The sequence below is a fragment of the Centruroides vittatus genome, unplaced genomic scaffold (genome assembly GCF_030686945.1).
Source record: "Centruroides vittatus isolate TY-2023 unplaced genomic scaffold, ASM3068694v2 scaffold_752, whole genome shotgun sequence".
In the NCBI taxonomy this organism is placed as follows: Eukaryota; Metazoa; Arthropoda; class Arachnida; order Scorpiones; family Buthidae; genus Centruroides; species Centruroides vittatus.
The window spans coordinates 1,508,196-1,528,727 of NW_027122716.1; the positions used below are offsets into that span (position 1 = coordinate 1,508,196).

Sequence of the window (20,532 nt, forward strand, 5' to 3'; positions counted from 1 at the left end):
TTCTGATATTTGTATTATCCATTCTGTGTGATTTTAAGTTCAAACTCAGATTTTGAGTTAAAGTAGTAGTCTTATTTAAATTGAAATTTGGGCCTTAAATAAATTTAAGAGTTTTATCTTTATTAATCTTTTGTATAGTACATTTTATCTTTATAGCAATAAAGATTATAGATAGTGTATGAAAAATTTAAAAAATATAATATTTATATGTTTATATAAATAATACTGGTGAATCTATAATTATTGAATTTATTAGAAACATTTTTGTAAATTGATTTATTTCTTATATAAGCTCATCTGATACACTTTTATTTATATGCAATGTTTGAATAGAAAGACTTCTTGACGAGAAATGAGACAATCAAAATAATATTGGGTGCATTAAATCTCAGAAAAATCTGAGAAATAGAACATTTTTATATGCCAACAGGTGCCAAAGTTCAATCTTAGTGTATATGATAAAGATGCTTTTATTAAATCCATATTAAAAATGTGTGAAATTTGCTACTTACATTTTATTATGAGACCTTTTAAGTGACATTTCATACAAACAGAAATAAACATAAATTTAAATATGCATCTTGTTTCCCATAAATATTTGATGTATTTTAGTTATTTTAATGTATTAATTTTGTAAGATAAATTTGTTTTCCGGTTATTAATTCATTAATAACAGGAACATTGATTTAATAACAGGTTTAAAAAATAACAACAAATTTTTTAAATTCGGAAGTGCCTTTATTAACTATAATTTTTAACATTGATCTGTTTAAGAGTTTGTTTATATTACACATAAACAAAGATATCTTGTATATTCTAGAAATTTATATAGTCTAAAAATTTATTTTTAATATATTCACTTGGTTTTAGTTATTTTAAATATTCCATTATAACTAGAACATTAATAAATATGTAAAAACAAAAATAAATTTTGTTAATGATGATTGGGCAACAAATAATTACGGGCATACAAAAAGATAAGTCAAAAACAACCGTCTATCGACATTATGAAAAAATATTTATTTTGCAAGTACTTTCTACATTTTATAACTGTCCTCTTCAGGCAGTATCGTTCATAGAGAACAGCACATTTTAATTGTAGAAATAGAACATTTTTCAGATTGTTTCTTATGCACGGGCATGGAACTTACATAATATATATTTATACAATATTAAAAATAATAATGACATGCAAAAAATTATTAATAATAAAAGTAACAGTATTTAATTTATTACTTATTTTCATATTTTAATACTGTTACTTTTATTATTAATAATTTTTTGCATGTCATTATTATTTTTAATATTGTATAAATATATATTATGTAAGTTCCATGCCCGTGCATAAGAAACAATCTGAAAAATGTTCTATTTCTACAATTAAAATGTGCTGTTCTCTATGAATGATACTGCCTGAAGAGGACAGTTGTAAAATGTAGAAAGTACTTGAAAAATAAATATTCTTCCATACTGCAGATAGACAGTTTGTGTGACTTATCCATGAGAGCAATACAAAAAGCTACCTGCATACATAAATACATAAGTTTGGTGGTAACTATTTGGAATTAAGACTTGCAGTATAATAAAGAAAATTCAAAACAATCTTATATAAACTAATGTTTTATGTTCACTTTGTTTACAACAAGTTTTATTTTAAATTTTATTGCAAATATACTTTTGTTTTAAAAACTAACTTCTAATCATTTGATACTAATTTAGTCTTCATTACTCACTTTCCTTTTAATTTGTAGGAGATTGAGTTTACGGCCAACAGCAGAAGAACTAGAACAAAGGAATATTTTAAAAAGTATGTTTTTCTTTTCTTTTTAAGATTTTTTTCAAGTCAGTACCATTGTTTATCTGATTTTAATTATTTTGTCACTACATCTAGATCAAACTCCAGAAGAAATCAAGAAAGAAAAAGAGCAGAAAAAGAAAATGCTTATAAGAAAGGTAATATATAGTTTATATATACATAATAAATTGATACATTAAAAACAAAAAAGAACTGAAATTTAATTTTACATATACATTATAAAAATTTTTTTTGCATTTATTGTTAAATTTTTATATATTATCTAAGTTTTTGCTGTTTTAAAACAACTGTGTATTTTTACATTTTTATTTTTTTAATTGGCATTCTTATTTGTTGTTTGTTTTGGAGTGGCAATCACTGCCTTTGTAATTTTACAATAAATAAATAAATTGTATATGTTAGTTACAATTAACCATAGCACATTGTTCATTACAATAAATGTCTATAAATTTTCTCAAATTACAACTGTGCTGTTTAGAGGACAACTATTATTCATATTGTTTGGAAATTGGGTGTGATTATTATTTAAGGGTGTCTACTAACGGAATAAATGTGGTAAATTTTCACTTTATTATTATTATTTAAACAACACAACACTTGTCACCTTTACCATCTGTTAAAATGTGTTAATACTAAATAGAAGGTGCAATTTTTCAGTTTACTTTAATAAGCCTTTGATAAACAATGCACTATTAGAAGACACTGTTTATTAGAAGAATAAATACAGTATTTATTTTGCAAGTGTTTTTGAATTGCAATCAAATCCCGTTATTATGTTATTGGTTTATGCAAAATAGGTCCTATATCTTGTGAATAGGCATTTTAATGTTAACAAATTCAGATACGTGATATGAAATCTGTAATGGTTACATGAATTCAGTATAATTATATTACATCATTTAATATAAAAAACACTGCCTCCAGCTTTCCTGAAGTCACACAAGATAGTTGTAACATAAGTCTCGACACGATTAATTAAAGGCATATTGTTCAACTTTAACATTGGCCATAACACTTTGGTGTGAAATAATGACGATAATATTAACATCATGTGATGATCATTCCAACTCAAAAAATTACACTGTTATAGTCTGTTCTTTTTATGCTATGATAATGCCAAGTGGTCAATTACAACAATCAACATGCATTAGAAGTTAATAAGATTGGGAGAATTTTGAAACTCTGTAGTTTTAGGAAATATTTATTTTTAATTGCTTTAATTCAATAGTTTCATTATTTCTGTTATTACACTATTGTATACCGGTAATTAGTTATCAGTTTTTAAATAAAAAAGGATTTCCATCAAAATCCAAGCAGATAAGTTATTTTTAAATTTGTAAAGTTTGTACATTCAACTTCTGGATTCGATTTGGCAGCTAGGTCAACCCATTATATTCAGTAGCTTTATAAGTCAAAAAATGAGCATTGATTCTTTCTTCAAACCAGTGTATCTCAATAAAGTTTATTTTTTTAAATATTAAATATATCCAAACAACATAAAACACAGTGAAATAACTGGGAGAAAATTTGCAAAATTTCTTAGCCTTTTTATAATATCTTTAAGCCGCTTCGACTTTGTATTAATGGGGTTTGACTGTAATATACTTTAACTGTCAAAATATTTAGAACTTCCCACCAATCTTACTTTTAATCCAAAGATAAAATTTAAAAGCAGAAGAAAAAACACTTCAGTTGCCTGACTCTAGCTGGAGCCATTAGGGAAATTATCACATGCTTAATAAAGAATTTCTAAATCTCAAATTCATACAGGTTATAATAATCCTTACTTTCCCCCAATAAATGGTGCACTTACTATTAGAAGACTGGATATATTGAATAAATACCATATTTATTCTAATAAACTAACTTTTATATAAATATTGAAGATCTATTCCTGGATTTCTAATTGAATAGACACAGAACATTTATTGTAAAGAAGCATTTTGAGCTATTTGTTTTTATTTAATTATAGCCTTATAAAGTTTTTAAATCAGTTTTTAGAAGAGAATTAGATTTTTGTTCAGATTGGAAAGCATTTTTAAAACAAAATTATTTATCTTGAAGATTGTACATAACCATAAATTGAAGATCTGGTAATTCAAGATAAGTATTCAAAAAGAAAATAGAGCAATTAGAAAATTTTTTTCTATCCATTTCTTTAAGAATGCCACAAATCTATGGAAGATACTAGCACTTTATTTCTCTGATTATTTTATGTATTACTTAAATAATTTTTTGTTCTTCAAGTAATGCATTTTGATTTGGAAAAACAATACCTCTGATTTTAATAGTTTTATGTTAAAGTGGAATTTTATAATATATTATGAGTTTCTTTCAAATGATGAGCTTGAAATGTTTTGATATGTTTAATTTAGCTGAGTTTTCGACCTACAATTGAGGAATTAAAGGAAAGAAAAATTATTCGTTTTAATGACTATGTCGAAGTGACACAGGCACAAGATTACGATAGACGTGCCGACAAGCCATGGACCCGTCTTACGCCAAGAGACAAGGTAAATTTTTTATATTTTGACATTAAATTCATTTCCATTGGAATAATAAACACTTAAAACAGCTATAAATCAAGCTAGATTCTTTACTTATTAAAATGACTTAAAGCTTGTGTTAATCATCTGTTTTGAAATAATATATTTGTTTGCTTAGTAACAACCACTCTTCTAACCTGTTACCGGTGTGCATTTTCTCTTCTTCACACTCGTAATTTACCCAAAAAATAGGTCTTTACAAATGTTTTCGAACCCCAAACGTCAGTTCTTCCTCAGGTAATATGAATTTCGTTGGAATTGCCGTTCAAACCAGGTGATTCGAATGGCAATTCCAACGAAATTCGTATTACCTGAGGAAAAACCGGCGTTTGGGGTTCGAAAACATTTGTAAAGACCTATTTTTTGGGTAAATTACGAGTGTGAAGAAGAGGAAATGCACACCGGTAACAGGTTAGAAGAGTGTTGTTACTAATTTCTGGTGTTGAAGGCCATTTGTAGTTGTTTGCTTAGAACAAAATGATAAAATAGTTCTTATAATGAGATAAATAATTTAAAAAAATCTGATTATTTTACTACAAAAATAAAAATAATTAAACTCAAAACTATTTCATAAAACACTTAAAATAGTAAAAATAATAATTAATCAGAATGCCTTAATAAAATTTCTGCTTTTAAACACTATATATTAATGACAATTTAAAAAATGCAAGAACTATAAGAAATTACATCATTCTGGATCAATAAATTACAAAAAAAATTAATAATGATTAACATAAAACTTCTTCTTGAAATGGTCTAGAAGAGGAGGGAGGGGTCAATGTAAGGTTGGGAATGCTTGATCTAAATTAAAAATGCATATAAATATTCTGCTTTTTTTTCTGTAACTCTGTTAGTACTTGTATGTTTTGTCATAGGAAAATTTAGAAATATATTGCGCTTTTTATTTTCAAAGAATTGTATAAATTTTGGATTTCTTTTAAAAAATATTACCATTACAGGCTGCCATCAGAAAAGAACTAAATGAATTTAAAAGTATGGAGATGGAAGTACATGCAGATAGTCGTCATTTAACAAGGTATTGCATTCTTACTTGTTGATTAATTACATTAATAAAATTTTATAAGTTGCTTAAAATTTCTGTAAAAAATAAATGTTTTATCCCATAAATGTAATGCAGATTAATAAGGTTAATTATATGAAGGCCATTTTTTGAAGTGGCAACATGCATTTATCTATATGTATAAATGAGGATGTTTGTTCACAATGCACTCCTAGACAGTTCGATCAATTGGTATGAAACTCGGCAGTTACATTAGCCTACTTCTGACGTAGATAATGCCATACCAATCCAAAAATATTGATTGTATTTCTATATATTGATTAATTAATTTCTGTCTAAATTTGATTTGCTGGCTTTACATGTAGTACAATCTATTGGCAAAATAATTTTAAAAAATAATAAACTAAACATAATTCATCCAAAAAAAACAAATATATTCACTTATTGTAACAACAACATAGTGCAAAGTAGATGCACCATATCATTACTGCGATGGGTAGCACATGGCACTCACCTATGTGGAGTTGAAAGTGTTAAACTGAAAACTATACAAGTATTTAATTTTACACATCTAACAACTCTACTTTCTTAATTTTAATAAGTGTTCTGCTGGTAGTTAGTCATGAGTTAGTAGAGTCGTGGGTTCCACATCATCAACAGGCTGGCCATGTAGAATTTTCCGGGTTTTCTTCACTTTAGTAACATTGCAGTAGGTGCCAATTTCCCATAAAAGTCCTCCCAGGAGGCATTCCCTGTGGTAGATTGTCCACATGTTGCTTTGTTGTAACAATATAAACCAAACTAATTCTAATAATTTTTCTGTAAACTTGCTATTTGTGAGGACATACTTCCCACATAGTTTATAGGCATTTTTAAAATGGGTTTTACCACATACATTCTTCAAATTAATAATGCCAGGTGTAACAAGCTAGTTTACTATATATTAAAGCATAGATTAACAATGACATTTGCTGTCCTTCAATATATTCTCCAGTTGCATGAATAACTGCTACTGACGGTGTTTGCTGCTACTCATTGTTTTCTGACAAGGTTCTCAGGCACCATCCTAGTGCAGAGATGATGCTGTGAACAAGTGGCTACTTCAACTTTTTGAACAAGTTAAAATTGTAAGATCTTATCCCCAACAAATACAACAGATTGTCCAAGATTTCCCAGTGCCATCGCTGCTTAAAAAACGGCAGAAATTGCTCTGATTACGTCATGTCTCTCCTGATTGTGTCATGTTTCTTGTCTGATTCTTCTTCTGCATCAAGCAATTTAGAAAATTTCCAAAAACTGACAGTAAACTCTGCTTATTACTGTCTGTTCTTATGGTATAGTATGGGCCAAAAGAACTCCAAACTTGTAAGCAATGATCACCATTACCTTTTTAGCTTTCTGGGTCTTGCTACAGTTTCCTCTAGTATGGTGATAACAGATGCTCCATTTACTTGATTTGCCTTTCAGTTTAATAAACTCATATGATCTACTCCATGTTTAATCAAGTACAATAATTCAGCAAAGAAACTCTTTTCCCTCATGTCTCTAATGTTCCAGATAAAGTTGTACAGTTTTTGTCCATTATAACTTCTGCACTGAGTGTGGAGCACTTCCTTTGGTGTGACTTTTTTTTATCCTCTTTCTTTGTCAAGATGTTGATCACAATTGAAGGTGATACATTCACTTCACAGCTAGACTCTTTGCACATCCATTGATGATCTTTCTTCAGTAACTTCCTAACAGCTTCAATATGTTTTGCATCTGTTCTGTTCACAGGATGTCCATCACCTTGTTCAAGTGCAGACTAGGAACTACAATCACCATGTGTTTGTTGTAGTCCCTTATGGCACTGAGGAGCATTTTGTTCTTGTGTGACTTGAACTTTGATAAAGCCTTATTGCTCCTGCCAAGTGACCATGTTTTAGGGCAATGATAAAAATATCTCAACTTCTGGATACTGTAACATTTGACCCATTGAGAATAGAATGATGAAACTTCACCATTGAATGCATGATACTTTCAGAAATTCAACAATGGCATGGGTTGGTTGATCGCATCATAGTCAGGAAGTTCTAGTGATGTTGCCATTTCTAAAAAAAAAGTGCCATTATTATACCTGGGTCAATCATATTTCTGTACACAAAAGAGCATGCTTTTATAGAGCAAAATCAGCACTATATTCTGCAAAATACCTTAAAAAACTTGCTATAAATTTTTTTAAAAACAATATCAGAAGAATTTTTTTTATTAGTGACATCTCTGTAGTAACCATTAGTTACCGTATCATTAAATTTACCTTTAATTTACACTGATACAGCAGTGCAGTTCCAAAACAAGCTGGTACACATAATAGCAAACTCTAATAAGTGAGCATAACATGTTTCAAAACTACAAAAACAGGAGCATATTCTTATGTGAGAAGTGCTTGTTTATGTGGAAATATGTAGGTTATCTGCATTTTATGTGAAATGTTTTAATATAGGACATATCAGGTTACATTTAGAATCAAAATAAAAGTTGAGTTGCTCTAAACAATACTTTAAATATCAACCATTAACTTTTCATTTGCCTTTTTGAAATTCTCTATTATACTTTTCCCACTACCATATATGAATATGACATAGTCAGGAAAAAATATCAGTTATTACTATAGCAGTTTAAATAATTAACTAAATAACAGTGGAAAATATTTCTCTCTTTTTTTCCTTTAGAAGTAAATTATACAGGATAATGTAAATTCAACAAATTGCATTAGAACCCGTATTGCCTTAGCAATCTCCTGCACCCGTATTCAAATTTTACACTTATCCCAATTATTATTTACATTTTTAGTAGTCAATATTAAATCTAGTTGTTTAAACAATGCCAAAAGGAAGCATTGGATATTGAAAAAGGGCAGATTTGGCTTTTATTGAAAATCCTGGATTAACCGGAACAGAAATGACTAAGAAACTTAATTGTTCCAAAACTATAGTAAACAATTTCCTGCGAGAGCAGGAAATTGTTTACTATAGTAAGACTAAAGTCATTAAAACTAGAAAAACTAGAAGACTAAAGTCATTAATGTGCCAGGAAAAGTTATTTGCAGTTAGTCTTAAGACATTACATTTCATTTACAACTGCTGATAACATTGACATTCATTGTACAAACAGACTATACAAAATGCTTTGGCTTTGAGTTCAAACTTAAAATATGTGGTAATGTAGTCATAACCATCCTTAGCTAAAGCACACTGAGATGTGCATTTGGAATTTACAACATCAAGTCTGGCATTAAAACTTTCTGAAAGAACATGTCATCCCATTTGGATGTAATGTAGATGGACTTTATGGTTTTAAACATTACTGCATGATGGTGAAATATTCCTTTTGATCCTGCCAAGTGCTAATATATTGGAGGGTCTATTGTGGTTTAAACTGAGTTTACTAGCCAAGGATTAATGTCAAGTGTTTTCACTTTTCAGAATTAAAATTTAAGTATTTTTTATTTTTCATTTTTTCTTCTTTCTGTGTGTGAGCACTAAGTAGGGTCTTTTCACAGGTTGGTTAGATGGTGGGGGTGGGGCCATATATTCCCATAACGGGCTATCCGTGAAAAATTCCTGGAGTTCTCTGCTCGGATTTGAACCCAGCTGACAGGCTGATGCCTTTACTTCTGGGTTCTATAAAGTATCAAGACACAGTGCATTGGAAATAAATTATCTTCCAACGTTTATTATATCCGAAGATCGGACTTTCCAGCAAGATAATGTTTCAATTCACAGCTCTTCGACAACAAAAGGTTCATCTGCAGTTATTAATGTGCAATTATTTGAATGATAAAGTTGCAGCCCTTATCTGAATTCTATGGAATATTTTAATTTGCTCTGTTTACAAAACTTTTCACAGTCTAAGATGTAGGAAGAGCTTACTGCTGCCCTATAAACAAGGAGTACTTTTTCAACTTTGATCAATCTCTTGCTCGTTGAACAACTGATATTCTGTATAGCCGTGAATTTTTTTAATTAAAAACCTTTCACTTTTTCCAAACGAAAGAAAACATTTGTTTTAAAAATTATAGGTTTAAACAATGAACTGAATAAAAACTAAAATAAATTTTTTGCTTAATATATTAATCGCTAATCATCAGTTATTGCCTTTTCATATTATTGTAGATTATTATTGCTGTTTTAACCTTATATATTTACCTTAATATACCTTATGTATTTTCCATCACCTTTATAATTCCTAAAACATGAAGTTTGAATTCAATATATCATTTTATGTAGCATGCTTTAACTCTTTGAATTTTTATATATATAAGTAATTTCTAAATAGATAAAACAAACTAAAATTTAATATCTTTTTTGTAGGTTCCATCGACCATGAATGAATGATTATAGAGCCAGTATTCACTTTTTTCCAATATTTTGAATGATGGTTTTTATCATTGCTTCCTTGGACCAATGTGAGAAGACCTTTGCAAGAATTTCCAAAAATTTTGCCAGTCCAAAAAATGGTGATTTTAAAGGCAGATAAAGGAAATCCTGTACAAAGTGAACGAATAGTGTTTGGTCCGGTCGTTCTCCGAACAAAATCGCTCCCTGCCACAGGCGTCATTCCTTTCGTCGTCGACAGAATATGTTTGTGGACTTCCATATCGACTTTATAAAAAAAAAGTTAAAGTCCAAATATATTTTTAATTATAGTGTAAACAGTTGTCCAGTTTCTTTATAAATTAAGGTAGAAGGACCTTTGATGTTTGATTGGTCGGCTCGGTAATCGTTTTGTAATTTTATATGGAAAATAGAACGAAGAAACTTTTAAAAAAATGATTAATTGGCAAGATAAGTTTTAGGACTTGCTAGAAAATAAAATTTCTGTTATGTATTCAATTACATAGAAAATTGAAGCGTTGCTAGACATCTAGTAGCTCAATTGTGATCTCTGGTGTATAGAACTAAATGGTTGTGAACTTCGTTAATTGAACCAAAAGGCATCTGTCGATGGATGCCCAGTATTTTGAAATGTCCAGTATTTGCATGCTGTAAGTATTCGTATTCTTATTGTTAATAATATTGAATAAGAAATAGCTTTCTTTACTGCTCCACCATCTGTTGTGTCTAGATTTAGAAACACTATTTTCCAGCCATAAACAATATTTTTATTTTATATAATTTGAAACAAGTAAATATTTGTAAAAAAAAAAATTATTCTGAGAGCAAATTGCATTCTATGGACAGAAAAGAACTTTATTCTTTTATTATGTCATTTTGAATTTGTATTAATCTTCTCCAATGTAAAAAAAGTAAATTATGATAAAAAGACATAAATTTTGACTTATGTCCAAAAAAAACAACAGAGCATAGCCAATATGCAACAATTATGCAATAGATAACTTTCATTATATTCAACTAGCCAATATTTTATGATACTAGAATAATTTACTTTATATATAAAATATATATATATATATATATATTTTTTCTTTTCGAGGTGGTAATTTAACAATGTGAAGTAATTGTAGAATTTAGCCTTTTTATCATTTAGGCTAAATGGAAGAAAAAATATTTTCAAAAATCCATTGCATATGCACATATGTATACATATATGTACATGCATGTATATGCATATATCTATATATATACCCAAAATGGTGAATTCCATAATTGTCCATTATGCCATTCTGAAAAAGAATGTAAAAAGAAAAAATTATTAAATGTAAAAAGGGGCATTATATGGCATTCAACCAGATTTTTCAATATTGTACAGTACAGATTAACATGTAAATATTGATCATTATAGAAGAAAATTTATCATTTCCACTTTTACATTTATTAAATCATCATCCTTCCATTGTGATTGACATTTTGTACAGTTTCCGATCAGATTTTTATTGTTGGTAATCCAGATTCTTTCCTAATCTGGTGTATCAAATATGTTTAAATAAATTGTACATTTGGCTTCCCTCATTATTTGTTCCTTTGAATTGTGTTACATAGAAATTTTAATATTAAATAAAAGTTATTCTTAGTTATATTTGAAACTTGAGGAAGGGGAAAGTTTAGTGAAATTTTAAGCTCTAAATGAGAAATTATTACTATGTAGACTGCTATTACTTTTCAATTAATTTTCAAAACAGAAATTACAGGAAAACTCTCCACTATGCAGTGCTAAGAAATTTTCTAAAAAGTAAATTTATAAAATGATATTTTTATTAATGAGTAGTCTTTACATCCTATTGGGTCAGGTTCACAGTTAGTATTCGAAAAGATACAATATTGTTATTGATCCCACATTTAATAATATCAAAAACTAAAGATTCAATTAATAAGAAAGCAGTTATAGTGCAAAATAACAATGTAGTATACAAAATTTTATGTAATTGCCAACTAAAACATAACTAGGTAATGGTAGTGGTAGTTGACTGTTTAAAGCTATTTTGGACTGTTTTTTATTATGATGTGTAGTAATGCAAAAAGCAAAAATTCATATATGAAAATGAAGTTTGTTCTATACTTGTCATGGAAAAGAACTTTGTTTACACTATGAAATAAAGACTCACAATGGGCTGTTAACCCGGTAGTTGACCAGGATATTCCCAAGTCCTACCACTGATGATCCAATTGTCAACCACATAAACATTGCAGTTGATATATCTGTATAAATTCAGTTTGATTTGGTTTTATTTGTATATGGCAACTCGCTACATGGGCGATCTGCCAAGGGGATGCCTCCCAAGATGTCTTTTTATAGGAAACTGGCCTCTATTTAGGTGTTATTAAACCCAGAAAACTGTCTGACCAGTCCAATGGAGAGGCAGGAACCCACAACCCTTACCAGTGTTCAGTTGTTTTATCCACTCAGCCACTGGTGGGCATAAATTCAGTTGGATAAGTAAGAAAACTTAACATGAACACTTTGTGTAGTAAATAAGCCATAATTCACATATGAGCTGCATTGTTACAGCAATATCATAAGGGGTTCCTGCTATTGGTTAACATTTCAAATGGTATTGCCTGCGGCAATAATCACAGACAACATTTTGCTCTTTCCTTTTCTAATATGAACTCTCTCGATGACTTGGAAGCTATAGTATCTAGTGGACATTGTTTTCATTTATATTTCTTTTTTGTAGCAATTGGTTGTGGCCAATACAAATGAAGAAGAAAGCCGGGCAACATGTTTTCATGTGATGATGATTATGGAATTGCTGGAGATAATTTGAATCAGACTGGTTTGTTTCAGAATTTTCAAACTTGATATGGATCTGATAGACAATTTTTGGCCTCCATTAACAGAGAAAGTATCAGAATGCTTTCTCTGTACACTGATGTATTTGGACTTTGCTGGTGACATTTTTATGTTCTGACACCGCAATGTTTTTAAAACTATGAATTATACAACTGTTCATTTTATTTTCTGTTTTTTTGATGATTGGCTTAACATTTAAATATTAAATACCCTGGAATAACAGGCATTGGGAAGCTGGTATGCATCAGTGGTTGATCACTTTTAATTCTGATCCAGTAGTCAACCAGCATAGTCGCACAATCAGCAACTGGGTTTTCTTTCATCGAGAGCCTCACAAATGTAGAAAGTGTGAAAGGGAAACCTGATGGACACACATCACAGAAAAAACTCACAAACTCCAGTACTCAACCACTGCGGTTGACCATATGAATTTATGGAGTCAGTGTATCCAGTAATTAACAACCTCATTATTTACATATATCAGAATTGATGCAAATTATTAGCTACAGCAGGTGCTTTGAGCTTGCTTAATTATTTTTCTGGATGGTAAACTATCTTGTAGAAAATATGCACCTGAAACATAGAACCTTCATTAAGGTATTGTCAGGTCTTTAAAACTTATATGGTTGACTACCAGAAGAGGTGTTGCACAATAATTTTTTCCATCCCCATGAGTGAAGCAACCTGTTATTCTTACATGTCAGTGAAAAAGGGATCATCTTATGATGCTTCCTGTGAAGATAGTCCACCTGAACAGATTTAGGGAAGCTAACTGCACATGGATTTTGGCTTACATGATTGATTACTGGAAGCAGTCGGCAATAGGAGTCCCTACCCTATGTGGTGAAATGGGAGAAACATTAAAAACTAAGATTAGAGATCATCATCTTGCATCAATTACACCAATTTCACAACAGCCATACATCGTAATCAAAAGGGTTGAAAGGTCTCACTGAATGATGTTACAATTTTTAAAAAGGAAGAACTTAACATTAAAAGAAAACTTAATGAACATTTAGAAGTCATTAAATGCATTCTGTTTACTTTAATTTTAAACACAGTAGTAGTCATCAGTGAGATCTGGCAGCCATTATTACAACCTAATGAGCCCACCATGGATCCCTCCCTTTCACTCCCATGTTTTATAATGTACTGTATCCTGTATCTGCAATATCAACTTGGTTGAGGAACATACAGTGAAGTTTTTTAAAGTGATTAATAAGGTCCTTTTAATTTTACTGTAAAAGGTTTTCCTTAATCAACATTTTAAAGCATTTACATTTATTTTTACATATGAAAAGACTAAAAGATGTGTACACCTATTTTTTTTAAATTTAAAATAAAATATTTTATTTAGCAGCTTATGTACACAAAGTTGATTCATCCAGTTGTCATTAAAGTCAAAGATCTGTAATAAAAGACTGAAAAGTGGCAGGAGGCCCAAAATGCATTTCCTTCTACAATAAAGTTGGAATAGTCAGTTACTGGTGTGTTCCTCATATGATTTATTCTCCCTTCAGCAAAATTTATGCTTATCACTAAAGGATCTAGAGATTTTGATAAAATTCAATTTCATCAACCAAAACACCTTATAAATCTTTTATTCTATCAGGAAAACAAATAGCAATTAAACAACAAAAAAAAAATTTGTACATTGGCAATCATCTATTATGTTTAGATGATTATTTTACTTACTTGGGTAAGACTTTCAATGATAAAATTAGCTTGAAAAAGTTTTTTGTTTGATTGAAATGGTCATCTTGGATGATATCTATTTAAGTTATATAATTAAATTTGATTATAATTATTAAAGGACAGATGGCCTATCCCAATAGAATCAAGTTTACTTTCCCAGCTGTTATATATAGCAGAGGGGAAAGTATGGCAGTCGGTCCATAATTACCCCCAAGATTTTTTCTGTAAGCCTTATGCTACATAGTGTATTATGTCTTTTAAACTTCCGGAAACAGTCTTTGCTGATAAGTGAGGCAGGTATTTTTTAACAGATTTAAGCAAAGACTTCCTCAACTATAAAACATGAGGTCTTGGAAGAAATCATAAAATTCACAGGCAGGTTTCCTTGTTTTGATAGATTCAAGTGAACAATACATTCTCCATTTTTGACCTCATTTTATCACACACACAACTCTCATAGACCTCAAGAATTACCTAGAAGCCATATGCTCGCATCTAAAATCATCACTTTTCTTTTTTTTTTTTTTAATGTTTTTAAAACTTTATACAACTGTCTTATTGTGGGCCTGCTATCAAATCCATGATAGATGTACAAAAAAGAACATCAAAGAGTGACAGGGTGGAGAATTAAAATTTTAAAAATTCTACTTGGTTTAGATAACACACAATCTTAATTGTTTATAAGCCTGTTTTATAAATCGAAAATTTATAGATGCAATTTTGCTAACTTTTCAACAAATGATGACACTTTTTACATGCCTGAATTTTTCATTTAACAAATGTAGAAAAGTAATAATTTTCAGTTTGTCTCAAAATGCAACACAAATAGAGCATTCTGAAAAAACACTGAAAGAATAAATCAAATCAAAATTATTTATTTCACTGATCTTACAGGCATGTCTATTTTTTCTACATTTTTTAAGGTGCATTTGTTTTGTCAGAGTAGTGTGCACTTTCACACTTATCCATTATGAAAAAAAAAGGAATGATATCAAATTGACATACAATGTCTGTTCAAAAAATAACCAAACTTTTTAAACTGGGCAAAAACAGTGTCCTAGTGATGTGAAGTTGACAACACTACTTCCATAATAACCTACTGAGGAAGCTGTGTTTTTTTGGATTGTTGATATCTCGTTTTGTTCCCACATTATTGTTTTTTGAGTAAAAGGTGTTTGTGTTCATGGCAATTTTTGCAATGTGTGATTTATGGGAGCAATGAAGTTTTGTGTAAAACTGGGGAAAACTTTTGCAGAAAGATTTGAACTTTTGAATCAAGCTTATAGAGGCGATGCTCTAGGTCATATGCAGTGTTATGAATGGCTTACTTTATTCAAAAGTGGTTGTCAGTTAGTTGAAGATGACCCTAGACCAGGAAAGCCTTTGACCTCAACTGATAACTCATGTTCAGAAAATCCAAGTTGTGCACTTTGAATTTTTGCCTCAAGGTCAAACAGTTAACCGTCAGTACTATGCAGGTGTTTTGAAACAATTGCATGGAAAAAATTCACAAAAAGAGACCAGAGTTGTGACAAGACAACTCATGATTCCTTCACCATAACAATGTACCTGCTCACTCAGCCTTGTCAATTTGCCAGTTTTGTGCCAAAAATCAAATGACTCTCCTCCCCAGCCTCGTCTCATCAGACCTGACTACTTGTTTTTTTTTTCTTGTTTCCAAAATTAAAATCAGTGCTGAAAGAATGCCACTTTGACAATTGATGACATTAAAACAAATTTGTCACAAGCACTCACAAGTACAGTCTGAAACAAGCCTACCAGGACTTCTTTGCAAAGTGGAAACAGTGGAAGGGAGTTCTTTGAAGGGGACAAGGACCAATAATCTGTAACTTGAATAACAAAAAAAATAAAGTTTGGTTATTTTTCAAACAACCTCATAAATGAGGTTTGTACCAGTAGTATCAAACTATGTTCTGAAACAATATTTCTAAGAAATTTCATTAATTTCACTAAAAATATTAAAGTGCAGCTTAAATTTTCTTTTTTTTTTAACTATAAAGAGCTTTTTGATGCTGTTTTCTAATTAATACCCTCTTTTTTTATGAACCACTAAGAAATAAACAAACTAAGCAATTCTCAAGCACAAAGGAAGTTTTCTGTAGATGTTAAGTTTGAATTGCAAATACTCTGACAAAATAAATGTACCTAAAGTTTTCTGAAAATCATCATTTTGATCTAGAACTCAAAATACTAACTATAAATACTGTTGAATATTTTGGTTTAGACCAGTGATCTCCAAACTTTTTTGCACCCCTAAGACGAAAATAATTATAAGTTGTATCCCCTATAACAGGGATGGCGAACCTTTTTGAGTCCGTGTGCCATATTGTAAGCATACTTAGCTTTAAAGATGTTAATGCGTGCCAATGTCTTAGACTTTGAATAATGATATTTAAAGAAATTAAATGAATACACTTTAATTCGAATAAATGTAAAAAAAGATGATCAGGTGATAAACAGAAAGGATGATCGAAAAAGACAGAAATCATATGATACATTACATGCCAGATGATTTCTCTTAAGTGCCACAGGTTTGCCATCCCTGCCCTATAATATAATACACAATACACAAACACATTAATATATATTATATTGACGTGTGTGTGTGTGTGTGTAGGCAAAAATCAAATTATCTATTATTTATTTATTTTAAACTATATACATAGATTTAAATTAAGTTACAAATTTACATTTTGAATTCGAATTACAGTATTTTGAAGGGAAATTTGGCATACCCCAAGTATCACTTTGTGTACCACTGGTTTAGACAACTTTGAAATGTGATTAGTGTTTTTATCATTTACAAAAATTTGAAACTACATTGACATTACATAAACAATTTAGAATTAATTTTAACTCACTAATATTCTTTATACTAATCATTTGTATCAGTTATATTAGCTAATTTGGAAACAAAATTATTCATTTTTATTATATGCTTCTATTATATATCAATGATAATTAGTTGAATTGCAAGTCAAAGCTGAGTAATATGTAGGAAAAGAAAATTAATTTAGATTGCTTGTAGAAATAAATTTTGAAAATGGATTTACAGTACTGTGAAAGTTAATTTTTACATAATTTATTTGCCTTATGAAAAAGTCATGTTTATATGTTATCAGTAGGCTTTTTTCTTTAGTAGAAGAAAAACACTTTTTGTCACAAGGACTAGGTTCGTGTCTAAGTTGTATCAGTATTAATAATATACAGCACATACAAAATAATTCATTTATTGTATTTTTTTATGCTAAGTTTCACTGGTTTGGAAAATTGTTATTCCAGGACCTGTATTGTCCCAAGCTTACCGGATTAGTGAGGTTTAATCTGTAAATCAATTGAAATATCTAATACTGGTAACCCAGTATATAGTTATGTAAGAGATAAAATATTACTGTCGATATGATAGAGCATTTAAGGCCTGTTCCTAGTTCCTATATATACTCATACACAAAAAATAAATAAAATCATCCAATCCATAGATAAAGCAAAAAATTAATATTTGGAATGCAGTTGAATATTCCATGCAGAATATGTAGGCTCTATAAATACAGCAATAGTATACATTGCCTTGATAATTAAATGCAGCAGAAACAGTTCATTGTTGTTTTACTGTATTATACTGGCGGTAGTGCATTTGTGCATCACTAAGATGAACGGAAAAATGTGACTAGCTTGCTTCTAGCTTTCCAAAAAGACAGATGTGTGCAGGATGCTGGATATGCTGCAGAACATAATAGCCAGGCTTTGGGCCAAATTTCAAAGAACAGATGTTAGATTTCTGTTTTTTGGCCGATGTCCAAAAGTTAACATCAAATAGCAGTCATGTCGAGGGATGGTAACAGTGCAGCATCGTAATAGAAGTCTATTAGACAGCTCTCTGCAGAAATGGCTACAACTACCAGTGTTAGTTCCATGAGAAATGGTGTTTTTGATAGATGCCCAATATGTTGTGTTCCATTGATTCTTGTGCACAAAACAGTCTATTTAAGTTGGTATCGAGAACATTGCTTCATTTAATTTGAGTCCAGATAGATATTGTACTTTGAATAGATTGGAGGCAGCAAGGAACCCAATACAGTCTCATCAACATTGTGAAAGAGACCAGTTTGCAGGTGATTGTATCATGGTTAAGGTAACATTATGCTTAATGGATACACCAAGCTTGTTTTTATAAGGGGTGTCTTACTGCAAGAAAGTACAGAGACACTGTTTTGGAACTCCATGTGAGACTTTCCTGAGGTGTTATGGACACAGATTTCATTTTTATAGGTAATAATTACCACACAAAGTGCAACACTTGCTTGACAATGAAGTTATTCATCACATGGAATGCTCAGCAAAATCTGTGAGCCTAAATTTCATAAAACATATCTGCAGTTTTTTCATCCTTTCTTTCTAATAGTGGCAACTTTGTAAATTTTTTTTTTTTTCTTGCAGCATTTCTACTTGTTATGGTTAATACTAAAAGTACACAAAGCATAACTGCATTGATGAAGAAATGTTAACTCTGCACTGCTCAGCACTTCATTGTGGCACTCCAAATTAAAACAATTGCTCTAGGTAGACTAGTTACATTCCGCCAGCCTTCACCAAAAGCACTCTAGAAGTTTCAAGATATTCTTGTTCAAAAATGTTTATCGGCTCTGCTCATGCTTGGACTTCACTCCCTTCGATCATTGCACATGTGCTGTGTCAGAGGCAACTACACACCATATCAATGTTTTCTGTGCAAAAAGATTTACAACAGTACTTAGTATTTTTCTTGTTTTTGATTTGATGTAAATTAGACTAGATTTCTGCTTTTCAACTATTTTGTTACAAGCCGAACATTGTATTACTGTATTTATGTTAAGTAAGTTTTATGTTGTTCCTGATATACAAGCCAAATTAATGATTATGCTTATATACATATATCCAAAAAATAAGATTGTAACTGTAAGGTGTAAAGTAAATAACACTTACCCAAAATCTTGTGAGAAATTTTATTATAGACCTATATTAAAAATAAATTTTCTTCTCACTAGCATCCCAACGTGAGTAAAATATGATGATATCGGCGACCACGCCATCTTCAATCTCACTCCCTTGTAATTCGTTATTTTCTGGCACTATGATGATGATGATCTCAATGTGTAGATATCTTCAAACGGATAATCTGTCGTCATTTTTGGATATATTTATAATTATTTGTTTCTTATTCTGAAAATTTTTGATATTTTCGTATTTATTCATTGCTACGCTAATTCATCATGTGTATTTTTTTATTCTCGGTGAAATGTATCTGTTGTTCACGCATGAGCGTGTGGCAATATAATGTGTGCGAGAGTAATCCGGAAATTTTCGAAGTGCGAGGCGTTTCGTCTTAATTTTGCGGTTAGACAGTTATTATGTGACTTTCTATGTAAAGAAATTAATTTCATGCAGAAATTTTAAAAGATTATATCTTCTTCGGAACAGCCAAACTAATAATTTATAATTCCCCAGTTTGGTCGTTTATCTAAACCACGATTTTATTCGATGCACATTGCTAATAAACAACAAATGTATGAATAATTTGAAAAAGCTTTAAAATTAGCTAAGCCATCAGAAAATCATTTAGCAAGAAGATTAATTTTAAAAAAGGGATCGACAAGCAAGAGAGATTGGAAACTTCTGCTATAATATATCAAGAATCATATTTAATTCGTCAACTGACTGCCAGACGACCGTTCAAGATAAATCGATTGACCCCCTCAGGGATCTCTAGCGACTAGATTGGAATCCCTGTTTAGACTACATATTGATAATTATTTGATAAATACAGTAATAAAATCCTTACTTTAATTTATTTGCTTCATTTTTATTGTATTTTTGAAAGTTCTAATAAACTGGATAAAGCAGTTTTTGGCCCATGAGTGGTTGAAAACCGGATCAGTATAGAATTTCTAGTAATTGTTTCTACAACAGAATCTTCAAACTAGACTTATTGGTAATTAATTTTCATAACTTCTGGATTATTGCATAAGAACTATTTTGTAAGAGACAACAACCCTGTATGAAAGACAGCACCAATTTACACACATTTCTTTCTTATTCGACAAGACAGAATGTAAATAAGATTTACAGACAATTTATCACAAGATAACCTTTCATTTTCACTTGAGAGATTCTAGACAAGAAATTTTCATTCAATAAGTTAAACTTAAAATGAATTTGAAAAA

At 30.2% G+C, this 20,532-nt stretch overlaps 1 protein-coding gene across 4 annotated transcripts in view; it reads left to right on the top strand.

Moving 5' to 3' along the window:
• The window catches only part of LOC136989648 (phosphatase and actin regulator 1-like), a 92,270-nt gene extending 81,549 nt beyond the window's left edge, over positions 1 to 10,721 (top strand). For all 4 annotated transcript variants that reach the window (XM_067287870.1, XM_067287866.1, XM_067287869.1 and 1 more), the window contains 5 exons: positions 1,752 to 1,807; positions 1,892 to 1,953; positions 4,192 to 4,329; positions 5,322 to 5,398; positions 9,736 to 10,721. In XM_067287870.1, coding sequence (XP_067143971.1) covers positions 1,752 to 1,807; positions 1,892 to 1,953; positions 4,192 to 4,329; positions 5,322 to 5,398; positions 9,736 to 9,751 — 349 coding nt within the window. In that variant the 3' untranslated portion in view covers positions 9,752 to 10,721. The remainder of the gene's footprint in view (positions 1 to 1,751; positions 1,808 to 1,891; positions 1,954 to 4,191; positions 4,330 to 5,321; positions 5,399 to 9,735) is intronic.
• Positions 10,722 to 20,532: the final 9,811 nt, after the last annotated feature.